At 50.7% G+C, this 12,510-nt stretch overlaps 1 protein-coding gene across 2 annotated transcripts; it reads left to right on the forward strand.

Moving 5' to 3' along the window:
• Nucleotides 1-4,550: 4,550 nt before the first annotated feature.
• KRT3 (keratin 3, type II) lies at nucleotides 4,551-10,984 on the forward strand. 2 transcript variants are annotated; one of them, XM_012001944.1, is made up of 10 exons: nucleotides 4,569-4,835; nucleotides 4,890-5,263; nucleotides 6,323-6,543; nucleotides 7,456-7,516; nucleotides 7,873-7,968; nucleotides 8,286-8,450; nucleotides 8,870-8,995; nucleotides 9,260-9,480; nucleotides 9,811-9,845; nucleotides 10,324-10,984. In XM_012001944.1, the coding sequence occupies exons 1-10, from the start codon at nucleotides 4,619-4,621 to the stop codon at nucleotides 10,641-10,643; spliced, it is 1,836 nt and encodes a 611-aa protein (XP_011857334.1). In that variant the 5' UTR covers nucleotides 4,569-4,618; the 3' UTR covers nucleotides 10,644-10,984. The 2 variants fall into 2 exon arrangements, with proteins under 2 accessions (XP_011857323.1, XP_011857334.1); XM_012001933.1 differs by having other exon boundaries at nucleotides 4,551-5,263.
• The last annotated feature ends 1,526 nt before the right edge of the window (nucleotides 10,985-12,510 follow it).

Below are 12,510 nucleotides of genomic sequence, written 5' to 3' on the forward strand. Positions count from 1 at the left end.
GTCCCAGCTACTTGGGAGGCTGCGGTGGGAGGATGGCTTGAGTCTGGGAGGTTGAAGTTGCAGCGAGCTGAGATTGCGCCACTGCACTCCAGCCTGGGCAACAGAGTGAGACGCTCCCTCTCTCTCTCTCAAAACAAAAACAAACACAAAAGCAAACCAACCCCCCTCTGCACCACCACCAACAAACCCATGCCTTACCATTCTCCTCCTCAGGCAGGACTGATGGAAGTCAAGAGCTAAAGAAGGGAATAGAATCTTAGCTTGCATTGAAAGAAGCACGGTGTCCCCATCACAGACAGGAAGGGGCTTCCTATTAGTTCCGGTGCACATGAAGCCACCTTTGAGTACCCTATCTTAGCACTGTAGTTTTAAGAGATCCATTACATATTAAAGTGGGTGCAGAGAATAGTCCTGGAAACCATGTGTACTGAGGACTGGGAGAAACAACTGGGTCTATCAAACTGGGAGGTTGGTGTCTGTGAACTCCACAGTATTTTCTAATATTGGAAGGGTTGTGATACAGAAGCCAGGGGAGTTTGTGTGTTTTACTCTGGAAGGCCAGGAAAGAGCAAATTCATCTGAACTCAGTTGCCATCTGCTGAAGGCCTGCCAAGGCCACAGGCTGATGGACACAAAGGCAGGGAAGACAGGTGGTAATAGCGCTCAGCAGGGAATCTCAGCTGGGGGCAGGTGTCCAGCGGTGGAGGGGGCAGGAGCTTGAGACCTGAGGCTGAGAGGCCCCAGTTAGGGTTGCTGTTGTGTCAGGACTGCAAGGGTTCTGAGAATGCACATGGATGCAAGTGTCTCTTGATTGAATGAATAGTGTGTCTTTTTATGTATATGTATTACCACTTTCAAATGTATATGATTATGAACTGCAATTTTATTTAAAAGTGTTTGCTAAATTCATAGTAAAAAATGTATGTTCTCAAAGGATACTGGAAGTATGAGTTCTGACATGTGTGAAGGTCAATGTAATTTTGTGTGTGTTAAAAGGAGCCTTCACACCCAGAGAGGTATGAGTGTCATGCCATGACGGACAGGTGACTGGGGCTCCCGCTGACCAAAATTTCACTGATCCTATAAGAGGAGTTGGGCTCCCATGGAATGGAGTGGAAGGCCTGAAAGCTAGATCCATGAAGGCCTTCCTTGGGTCAGGGTGGGGTCTTGCTGGCCTGGGCAAGTTAGGAGATTTGATGAATTGCCTTCCATGGGGATCTTGAAGAGTAGGAGTGGCCAGGTGGATGCTGCCTCGAAGTAGAGGAGTGGACTAGAGAGTCTCCTGGCCATAGCACCCTATGAGTCTCTGATTTCACACATTGCAATCCAGTGACTCACTCTTCTCTCCAGGGAGAAAGCACTTAAGGAGCTTAGTTAATAAACTTCAGATAATTCAGGTGTTGGAGGTGACTGTAAACCAACTCTATTTTCTCAAAGTGTTTATTAGGCCCTCCAAGTTTAGAGGGCTGGGCCCGACCAATAAGAATTTCAACTCACTGATTATCTCCTCCCCTTCCACCACTTCCTTCACTTACAACTCTGATCAGAATTGACATTCTAGTCCTGGGAATGTACTCCCCAATCTTTGTTTTGCTCCCTGTCCTCTCAAAGGCCAATCCATGTCTTCTCTGCTATCCCGACCCCAAGAGTAAGTATAGATTATGCCCTTCTTCCCTTTCCTTCCACCATCTGTTGGGGAGGTCCCAGACCCAGGACTAGCTGATGACAGCAGTGATTGTGATGTTGCTTCTCCAAGATTCTTCTCCAAGATAATTCCTTCTAAAGGAATGACAAGCATGATTCAGAATCAGTGGGCTCTGGCAATGGCTGAGATCTCCCTCACTGGGGGCACTAAGTACCCTGAATCACTATGGGTTTAAGAATTCCTAGAGACTCATTGCCCTGGAACCGAGGCCCCACACCTGACCAAGCAGCAGCCTCATTTCTGTCTGGCATAAAGGCAAGTCCTCCATCCTGCTCTCTTAGATATTATAAGAAAAAATATGGCCTAATTTTTGTAATATGTTTCCTTTTTTTTTTTTTTTTTGTTGAGAATGGTCTTGTTCTGTTGTCCAGGCTGGAGTGCCATGGTGCAATCATAGCTCACTGCAGCCTTGACCTCCCAGGCTCAAGTGATCCTCCAGCCTCAGCCTCTGGAGCACCTGGGTCTACACGCACATGACACCACACCCGGCTAATCTTTGTATTTTTTTGTAGAGATGGTGTTTTGCCATGTTTCCAAGGCTGGTCTGAAACTCCCAGGCTCAAGCAATCTGCCCACCTCAGCCTTGCCAAGTGCTGGGGTTACAGGCGTGAGCCACCACACTTGGCCTCGTGATATGTTTCTTGAAACACTGGCAGTTATTTCATGCATCTAGCTATGTTCCTGTGAGATCTAGAGGGTCAGAGATGATTGATTATCTTTTATGGTTAGTGATGCTGAAATGCATAGAATTTAAACAGCCTTGGTCGTACTTACTTATGGGGAGGATCTGGTCTAGCCCTGGGATTGGTTCATTGCCTCTGAGGGAGCAAAGAGGAGAGGAGCCTGTGTGGCCACCCTCTGGGCCAGGGCTAACTTCACAGTCCATGGGCAGAAGTTACAGAAAATCAGGGATATAAGTCAGAGGTGCTGGAAAGGGGATCCCAGCAATGAACGGGACAGATTGTGTGACCTGGAACGTCCAGTCAACTTCAACTTGATTCTGTAATTGGTTGATTCTTGACTGATTGGTTCTTGATTCTGTGATTCTACTTTTTTTTCCCCCTGAGGAGGTGACATTCATTTTGCATGTACATTTTTCTAAATCTGAACACCAAATTTGAGAAGTCTGGATTCCTCACGTTGAAATAATCTCAATTAGCTTGTGCTACCTCATGCAATGGGAGTTGAACTAGCTTTCAACCAGTTTTACCTGGTTGTAATCCAGTAAAAGGGCTTAACCATTAACTCATTAATAATAAATTGATGGACTCATTCATTTTTTCAACAAACCAAACTTTATGGCACTTACTATTGGCAAAGCACTGTGCTTTGGTCCAAGGGACCCAGTGTATTAACAAGACTGGAAACTCCTGGAGAGCTTATGGTTTTATCCTGGGGTGGAGCTAGGATGTTGCACAGCCTGGCAGGTAACACATGGGAGAGATACAGATAAAATGGAAGAACCAGGCCACTGAAGAAAATTTCATTTCCTTTGCACTTGGGCCACTCCCAGCCCTAACCAGTGGGTGTTGAAGTCTGTCCTTTTCCCCAATTCCAAGGAAGCTCCTGCCAGGGCCATACAGACCACACCCTTAGAAGGGCCCAATGTGCAGCAGACAGAACAAAAAAAGGCCTGTCCTGGAGAGATAAGCAGCTAACTTGGCCAGCTCCAGAGTGAGCAGGATGGCTTTTCTCTTGGACAAACCAAGCCCAGGCATAAGCCTCTGGACAATCCCAGACAGGCAGAGTTTCAGGCTTTTGGAGTCAGACATGTTCCATAGTGCTGCCAGCTCTGCCAGATCTGGCTTTCTGGGGTTTAGAGGGGCGTGGGCGACTCTCAGGAGCACATCTCTCAACCAGAAAATGGTCCCACAGGGGCCCTGTGTGTCTTGTCCATGACTGGGTCTCTAGGGTTTTGCACAGGGCCTGGCACACATTTGGCAGTCTGTAAATATTTGCTGAATTTGTTGTTGACTTGATGTTTGAGTTTCTCGTTCCCTAGGCCTTAAGCTAAAACCAGAGAAATGCCAAAATGTGGGGAGCAAGAAAGGAAGCCATAGAGAAACCCCAAGATGTGTAATAGTGTACAATTTCTTTGGGAAGTTTTAAAGAGAGAAAAATATTAGGCATGTTGGATTTTGCCAGTGTCTGGTCAACATGGACAGGTGTTAACTTGACTTTTTCTCTGAAGATAGTCATAAACCAAAACACCACTACCTCCTGAACTAAAGCTTGGGGTATAGGGAGAACCCAGGAGGCATATTTGTGATAGTTCTGGGCTTTGTTTCCAGGAAGGGAGGAGGAGAGGTCAGCACTTCATCCCAAAACCCAGCACAGAGCCGGGCACATACTGTGCACTCAATAATCGTGGAGAGATCTGCATCAATCCTTCCATTAAGACACTTTCCCAGAGCTGTGAGTGGGCTCCACTGTCTCTTCTGCTCAGAGAAGCAGAACCTCCTCATGTCTCCACTCTATCCTTTCCAGAGCTGGGCACAGCTCTGCGGGGCCCAGGGGCAGCTAACAGGCAGAGGGACGGCTGCTGAGCACCTGATGCAGGTGAGTGTGCCTCCTGGCTCCCGTCAGACAAAGCTAGGAGGAGGCCATGCCCAAACATGGGGCAATGCCAGGCACCACCCCCTCGCCAGGTAAGCCTGCCACCTTAGCACTTTTACCATTTCAGATTATTTTCAAGGTGTGTTTGGTAGCCTGGAATAAACTTATTGCCTTGGAGGCAAACCCAACCCATGAATATTTGGGATTAATTATCTCTCCTTCGTTTGAGCCCAACGACCTCCTCAAATGTATATAAAAGGATTTATTTTGCACAGGTCTTCAGTTCCCGTCCCTCTTCCCCTGACTGTCAGTGTTCCCTGCTTAACTTACACTCTTCTCTTCACCAAACTCTTCACCATGAGCAGACAAGCCAGCAAGACATCTGGTGGCGGGAGCCAGGGTTTCTCCGGCCGCTCTGCCGTGGTCTCCGGCAGCAGCAGGATGAGCTGTGTGACCCGCTCTGGGGTAGCTGGTGGAGGAGCCTATGGCTTCCGGAGCGGAGCAGGTGGCTTTGGCAGTCGCAGCCTCTACAACCTGGGTGGCAACAAGAGCATCTCCATCAGCGTGGCAGCTGGTGGCTCCCGGGCTGGAGGCTTTGGGGGAGGCCGTAGCAGCTGTGGCTTTGCAGGTGGCTATGGAGGTGGCTTTGGGGGCGGCTATGGAGGTGGCTTTGGTGGTGGCTTTGGTGGTGTCAGAGGAATGGGAGGTGGCTTTGGTGGAGCTGGTGGCTTTGGAGGGGCTGGTGGCTTTGGAGGGGCTAGTGGCTTTGGTGGTCCTGGTGGCTTTGGTGGTCCTGGTGGCTTTGGTGGGCCCGGCAGCTTTGGCAGTCCTGGTGGCTTTGGCCCTGGGGGCTTTCCTGGGGGAATTCAGGAAGTGACTATCAACCAGAGTCTCCTGCAGCCCCTCAATGTGGAGATCGACCCCCAGATTGGACAAGTAAAGGCCCAGGAGCGGGAGCAGATCAAGACCCTCAACAACAAGTTTGCCTCCTTCATTGACAAGGTGATGAAGCTCTGACTGGTCATCCCTTCCTGGGCTGGAGACTTTGAATTTGATCTTTGGGACACAGTGTTTAAATGTGTCTTGGATGGGCCAGACTGGAGGGTGAGGAGTTAGGTGGAACTCTAGGGTCTGGGAAGATATTCAGGGTTGAGGAGTTTGTCCACATGGTCAAGTGAGGGGAGGTGTAGAAAGAAAACAGTCCCCTATTTGGACCTGAACACCGCATATCCTGTTTGTCGGAACCTCTGCTGAAACTTCCAGTCATTGCCTTACTGAGGCCCAGGCTGGCAGGGCAGGCAACCCAAGGCAAGGGCCACGGCCACCATCAGGGAAGGGTCCACTGAGAATGGGAGGCTTTTCAAATATAAGCTGTCCTCTGAGCTTTCCAGGAAGCCCTTTCCCCTACATGTTGCTGTGCCAGGCAGAGGAGGCTGATCACCTGGATGAGGGATTAGGAGCATAAGAACCTTAGTCCCAAGGGAGTGCAGAGAAATGGGTGACTGTGCACTCCTACTCAGCCTAGTCAGGAAGACAAGAGTGCTCGGTGAGCTTCTCCAGACCAGGACAGCTCTCATGGGGCTGCTGTCCCTCCAGGCTCAAGAGAGGTGTTGTCACGCTAACTACGGCATGCCAGCCAGCGTTGCTTCCCAGCATCACTTCACTGTTTTTGAAGAGCTAACATGTCAGTAGAGTCATGGGTGGAAATGGTGCTGCTGAGGTTTATGTGCATTTTTGCAGAGTTTTGAAAGTTGAGATAGGGTCATGAAGTCCTTAGGAACACCAAGGGGTCAACCTTACAATTCTATTGCTTTCCGGTAGGAGTCACTTCTGGTTTCCCCTTCCTTTGTGACTTTCCAAACCACATTGCAAGTGTAGTGTCCTGACTGATCACCCATCTGACCATAATCTCTCTGACTACAGTAGGAACCTATCTTTGCATACTTTCTAGGCCTTTGTGCTGGGGGCCCAGGAGATAGACACCTGGTCCTACCTGAGTGAAGGCCCCTCTGCTCCTCTGCTACAAGTGTTACCTGATGTTGCTTCCTGCAACCATTGCAGGTGCGGTTCCTGGAGCAACAGAATAAGGTCCTGGAGACCAAGTGGAACCTGCTCCAGCAGCAGAGCACAAGTTCCATCTCAGGCACCAACAATCTTGAGCCTCTTTTTGAGAATCACATCAACTACCTGCGGAGCTACCTGGACAACATCCTTGGGGAGAGAGGGCGCCTGGACTCTGAGATGAGGAACATGCAGGACCTGGTGGAGGACTTCAAGAAAAAGTGAGTGACGGGAGGAGTGGGAAGATGCCATGGCCCACCCTGTCTCAGAGTCTTGGCCCCTTCTACATGCCTCCTGACTTCTAGGCAGTGGTGTCACCTGGCCCGTTTCCCTCTCCTTACCTTCACGAAGGACAACTTGGTTCATTCAGTTTCCCCTCACCTTCCTTCTCCAAGCATAGTGCTTTGCAAATAAAATTGGCAAGAGGGATGAGTTTAGGCTGGGCATGGTGGCTCATGCCTGTAATCCCAGCACTCTGGGAGGCCGAGGTGGGCAAATCATTTGAGATTAGGGGTTTGAGAGCAGCTTGGCCAACATGGTGAAATCTCATCTGTACTAAAAATACAAAAATTAGCTGGGTGTGGTGGCACACACCTGTACTCCCAGATACTCGGGTGGCTGAGGCAACAGAATTGCTTGAACCCTGGAGATGGAAGTTGCAGTGAGCCAAGATTGCACCACTGCACTCCAGCCTGGGCGACAGAGCGAGATTATGTCTAAAAACAAAACAAAACAAAACAAAAACAAAAACAAACAAACAAAAAAAACCGGATGAGTTTAGAGTGGGGGAAGCATTTTCTCATGAGCCAGGTTGGGGAAGATCCTGGTTCTGGCATCCGAAAGATTCTGGGACAACTCGTGGTATGGTGATCAACTATCCAGAGGTTTGCCTGGGACTGAGGGGTTTCCTGGGATGCAGAACTTTTAGTGCTAAAGGCAGACAGTTTGCCTGGGCAAATTGACATGGTTGGTCTCCCTAACTAACAGGGAGATAGTAAAGAGGATGTGCTCATCTGAGAGGGGCGAGATAGGGATGGAGGGACGGAAGAGATGAACTTTCAGAGTTCCAGGGAACAATGGTGTTTATGATGACCTCAAAACCAAACTCAGCTGTTTCTTTTTTTCTCACACAGATATGAGGATGAAATCAATAAACGTACAGCTGCTGAGAATGAATTTGTGACTCTGAAGAAGGTAAGGGCTGTGTGTGAGGTTTCCGAGGCTTGTAGCTGCAGGTTTCTGGCTGGGTTGGAGGAATCTCCTCACTCCACTGCCACAGAGCTGCCAAGTTCAGGCCTTTGGAGCAATAAACAGAAGTCAGGTGCACCTTAGTCTGGAAGATCCCTAAAAGAGTCAGTTAATCAGTCTCTAGTTTTTAAATAGGATTGAACTTATACCATCCTAATGAGATACAAATTGCCCGTTCAAATGGAGACTGGTTTTGGACAAGGACCATCACTTCACCAGTCCCCTCTGCTGTTTCTTGCTGCAATTGTGGTTTGTTGTTTGTTCCTTGGGGGAATAAGGCCTTTATGCTCTTCTTTTCTCAGGATGTGGACGGTGCCTATATGAACAAGGTGGAGCTTCAGGCCAAAGTGGATGCCCTGATAGATGAGATCAACTTCCTGAGGACCCTCTACGATGCTGTGAGGATGTTACCTACTAAGAAGAGACAGAGGGAGAGTGAGATGTTTCCAGATTTGAGGCTGGTGTATTTTGGTATATCTAGGCCCCAGAAGACATCTGGGATGAGCCTGGAGAAGAGGACCCTTGGAAGGGATTCCACAGGATAGGCTGCAGACATGGGGTTCTCTGAGTGGCTGGGGGGCTGGGGACAGAGTGTGGGCGATACACATGTGGAGCAAGGAATCAGTGAATGAGACTGCTGATCAGGAGTCTCTCAGGGCCCTGTGTGCTTGTTATAGAGACCCCAAAAGTGAGCAAGCTCCCTCTGTGTTGACAGGAGCTGTCTCAGATGCAGAGCCACATCAGTGACACATCTGTGGTGCTGTCCATGGACAATAATCGCTCCCTGGACCTGGACAGCATCATCGCTGAAGTTCGTGCACAGTATGAGGATATCGCTCAGAGAAGCAAGGCCGAAGCTGAGGCCCTGTACCAGACCAAGGTGGGTGCTAGGCACCTCTTAGAGGATCCACTGGAGGTTTCAGAGAGGCTGTGGCCTATTGGACAGCTGGGTGGTGAGATCCCAGTGGTCACTGGGTGAATGACTTTTGGTTTTACCCTCTGAAGACATCCTTCTAATGGTGGTTCAGTTGCAGAAAGTCTTGCCCCTGGGGGAGCTGGTTGCCTGCTATGTGGGACTGACTCCAGCTTGCTCAGGAACTACAGGGCAGGAAAATCTTCTACCACAACAACCCAGATGTTCTCTTTCCTGCTGCCTTGGGGGTGTCCCTGCCGAAACACAATGCAGTCATTTTAGCAAATGCTTACTGAGCTTCTCAAGGTTTGGTGGGTGATGTCGTAGGTATAGAAACAATTCAATCAAAGCTGCAGGAATACCCCATCTTCCCTTCTGTTCTCTAGTTGGGGGAGCTACAGACCACAGCTGGCAGGCATGGGGATGACTTAAGAAATACCAAGAGTGAGATCATAGAGCTCAACAGAATGATCCAGAGGCTGCGGGCAGAGATCGAGAGTATCAAGAAGCAGGTGGGATGGTCATGGATACTGGCTCCTGGGATGACTGCTGAGAGGTGGGGACTAGGATCTCAGGACTCCTCCCTTGGAATAGATGTCTGGAGGTCATCTCAGGCTGGCTGACCCACAGGGCACTATCTCCACAAAGGGAGACAAGATGGAGGCACTAGGGGAGGAGGAATGTTCCCTGACTTTAAGATGGGATAATCCATTGCAGGTAAGGAAGGGCCTGGGGCCCTCTTACTGAGCTCGTCCCTCCTACCTCCCTTGCCCCAGAATGCCAACCTGCAGACAGCCATTGTGGAGGCTGAGCAGCGTGGGGAGATGGCCCTCAAGGATGCCAATGCCAAGCTCCAAGAGCTGCAGGCTGCTCTACAGCAGGCAAAGGACGACCTGGCGCGGCTGCTACGTGACTACCAGGAGCTGATGAATGTCAAGCTGGCCCTGGACGTGGAGATTGCCACCTACCGCAAGCTGCTGGAGGGTGAGGAGTACAGGTGAGCCTCTAGTCCCGTCCTCCCACAACCCCTGTCTCAAGTCATATGTCAAGGGCCAGATAAGTGACCAAGTAACTGGGGATGGAGCCCTGCTATGTAAAGAGAAGCTTTGCAGTGAAGCATTTGCCTCTACCAGACCACTTCTTCCCAGGCACTTATGCAACGGGTGCCCACAGGCTGTCCTTGCTACGGCCCAAAGAGGGGTGGAGAAAGTTTACTGATGTGCCAGGCTTCTCGGTTCAGCTCTGGTTGCTATTCATGCCCTTGGTCCATGGACTTGTTGGTGTGTGCTTTGTGACGGGGCCTACTTTCTCTTGTCTTCTCAAACAGGATGTCTGGAGAGTGTCCCAGCGCTGTCAGCATCTGTAAGTACCGAAAGTAGCCAAGAAAATGAGAGTTAATTCTGATGTATCTGCACTAATTCAGGGTAGTAGCAACTAATTTAAACCTATTTTTATGGAAGTTGGAGGGGTTTTCTGGGAGAGGAGAGGGAAGCGATTGGCTTTTGTAATTGTTCTGGGTTCAGGGCACTTTTGATAGGCTTCAACGGCCAATGTGGAAGATCCATAGGGGGCCCCTTGATGGGAGGAGAAATTCAGAGGCTAGATCCCCTCCCAGGGGGTCATCAAGATTGTACTGTGGGAGGAACCACTGGCTAATTCATAATGGCTTAATGGCAGGGGAGTGAGTAGCTTGTGGCCATGGAACGGCTCGTTGTGACTATCCTGTGCAAAGCTGCCTTGGTCAGCTCTGGATAGTCCCGGGCCTGGTGGATCATTGATGATGACACAGCAGCCGGCCTGGGCGCCGGCGCTGATCGCTGTCCTGTCCTCTCCCCCACAGCCGTGGTCAGCAGCAGCACGACTTCCGCCTCCGCAGGTGGCTATGCAGGCGGTTACGGCGGAGGCGTGGGCGGTGGCTTAGGAGGTGGCCTTGGCGCGGGCGGAGGCTCAAGCAGTGGCTTTGGCCGGGGAGGCGGCGGTGGAATCGGCGGCGGATTTGGGGGCGGCAGCAGCGGCGGTTTCAGCGGTGGCAGCGGCTTTGGCTCCAGCTCCGGCGCCCGCTATGGAGTCAGTGGTGGGGGCTTCAGCTCTGCCAGCAACCGGGGCGGCAGCATCAAGTTCTCCCAGTCCTCCCAGTCCTCTCAGCGCTACTCCAGATAAAGAGTACGCATCAGCATCGCAGCCACGCGCGCTTCCCCTCCGCTCTCCACGCCCCCATATCGGCAACACCCCCAGCTTCCCAAGAACGTGGCTCTGCGCTGGAAGGTTGGTGGCCTCTTGCTTCTCCTTCCAGATCCCTGGCCAAGCCCAGTCACGAGAATTTCAGGCTCCCCTCTCTGGCTCCAGCCTGTGCCTGTGATTGTACAGGTGTGGCCTAGGCCGCCACCTTCTGCTGCCCCGGGGTCCCTTCCCTGGGTGGGATGTTCACTACAGCTCTGATGTATATAGCACACAGCCCCCTCCGCCCCTCCGGTCTTTCGCCAATAAAGTGCACTGTTTCACTCCGGGCCTCTGAGTATTCGCTCCATGTCCTTCTCCTCAGGGCACTGAGCTCCCTGGTCACCTCCCTGGCCTCCCTGCCTCTGCCTCTCCCATGTGGGCTCTGTGATCCACAGAGCAGCTGGAGAACTCTTCCTCTGAAACAAAGGCAGTTTGTCTTCTTCATACGTTGTGCGGATCCGGTTGTCCATTATTCTGTGAGCACTGTGGGGAGGGAGAGGTTCTGCTCCCGGATGCTGCGTACCCTGTGTACCCTAACCGTCCTTGATGGTGAAGGCTGGTCCATGCAGACGTCTATCTCCTCCCTGCCTTCTCTCATGTGGGGGAACTAAGAGGGCCTTGGGGACAGAGGGTTTCTTCCCTTGGTGTTGATTCTTACTCCAGCTGACATCGTGAAAGCTTTTCCCCCATCAAAGTGCTCCGGGAAAGTGCGGGCTGCTGGAAGCCCAGGGATGGAGAGGTTTCCCCAGAACAGCCTATTCAAAGTCTGACCCAGGAACACCATTCCATTGAGACACTCTGCAATAAAAGATTCCACGCCCATTACATCTTTTCTTTTTGGAGCACATATTAGAGTTTCTAAGAAGTTCAGTAGCAAGGAAAACCTGTTAGCTTCCTTTAATCCAGCATTTCCTGCAGAGGCCCCCATTCTTGCCCCTAAGCACTGTGCATGCACTTGGGGCCTGAAAGTATATGCACCAGCCATGAGAGTTCTTGTCATCCTGGCCTCTGCCCTGCACCAAGAAGTTCTGAGAATGTGTTAGTTGGCCATGGGAGTGCTGTCCAAAAGGTCACTGCTGGAAAGGACTCAGAAACAAGGAGTCCAAGGCCTTTGCTTCCAAATGAAAAGACCGAGGCTCAGAGAGGAAGGGTGACTCCTCTAGGGTCTTATAGCATGTGAATGCCTGAGCTGGGAATGAAGCCCTGCATCCCAAGTCTAGAGCTCCTTCCACTTCCCCCCACTGTCTTTGACGATGCCTTCCAGGCATGCCACACTGCCCAGGCACCCAGAGAGAACACACAGGCTGTGGAATAGAAATGTGAAGTCAGGCTAGGCCAGGGAAGCAGTATTTCCATCCTTGGACAAGGTTGAATTTATTTTAGAGATGAGGAATGGCAGATAGATAAAGAAAACCTGCAACTGGCAGTTGAAGAGATTCAGTGTGGAAATCCAGCTGGTTCCACTTTTTGAAGGAGGTGGGATTTAGGAGCTGTTACTTCACGTTTGGGTAGGAAGGTACTTTTTCTGGTTGGTATCCTTCTGTGGAAAGAAGTAGGAGACATAGGTGGGGAGGCTCAGTGCCCGACCCAGTTTAGGGGATTGGCCCTATGGGACTGTGCCAGTCATGGGGCAGCTGCTTCACCCTGGGCAAAGTCTTTGTCATTGAATTCCTTCCTTCACTCATTCAACAAGTATTCATTAAGTGTTTGTTTTATGTCTGGAACTGGGCTAAATTCTGGAGATGAATTGGTGAGCAAGAAATCAGATGTTGACCCCACCCTCATTTTAGTAAGGAAATCAACAAAA

The sequence above is a fragment of the Mandrillus leucophaeus genome, unplaced genomic scaffold (assembly GCF_000951045.1).
Source record: "Mandrillus leucophaeus isolate KB7577 unplaced genomic scaffold, Mleu.le_1.0 Scaffold118, whole genome shotgun sequence".
Classification (NCBI taxonomy): domain Eukaryota; kingdom Metazoa; phylum Chordata; class Mammalia; order Primates; family Cercopithecidae; genus Mandrillus; species Mandrillus leucophaeus.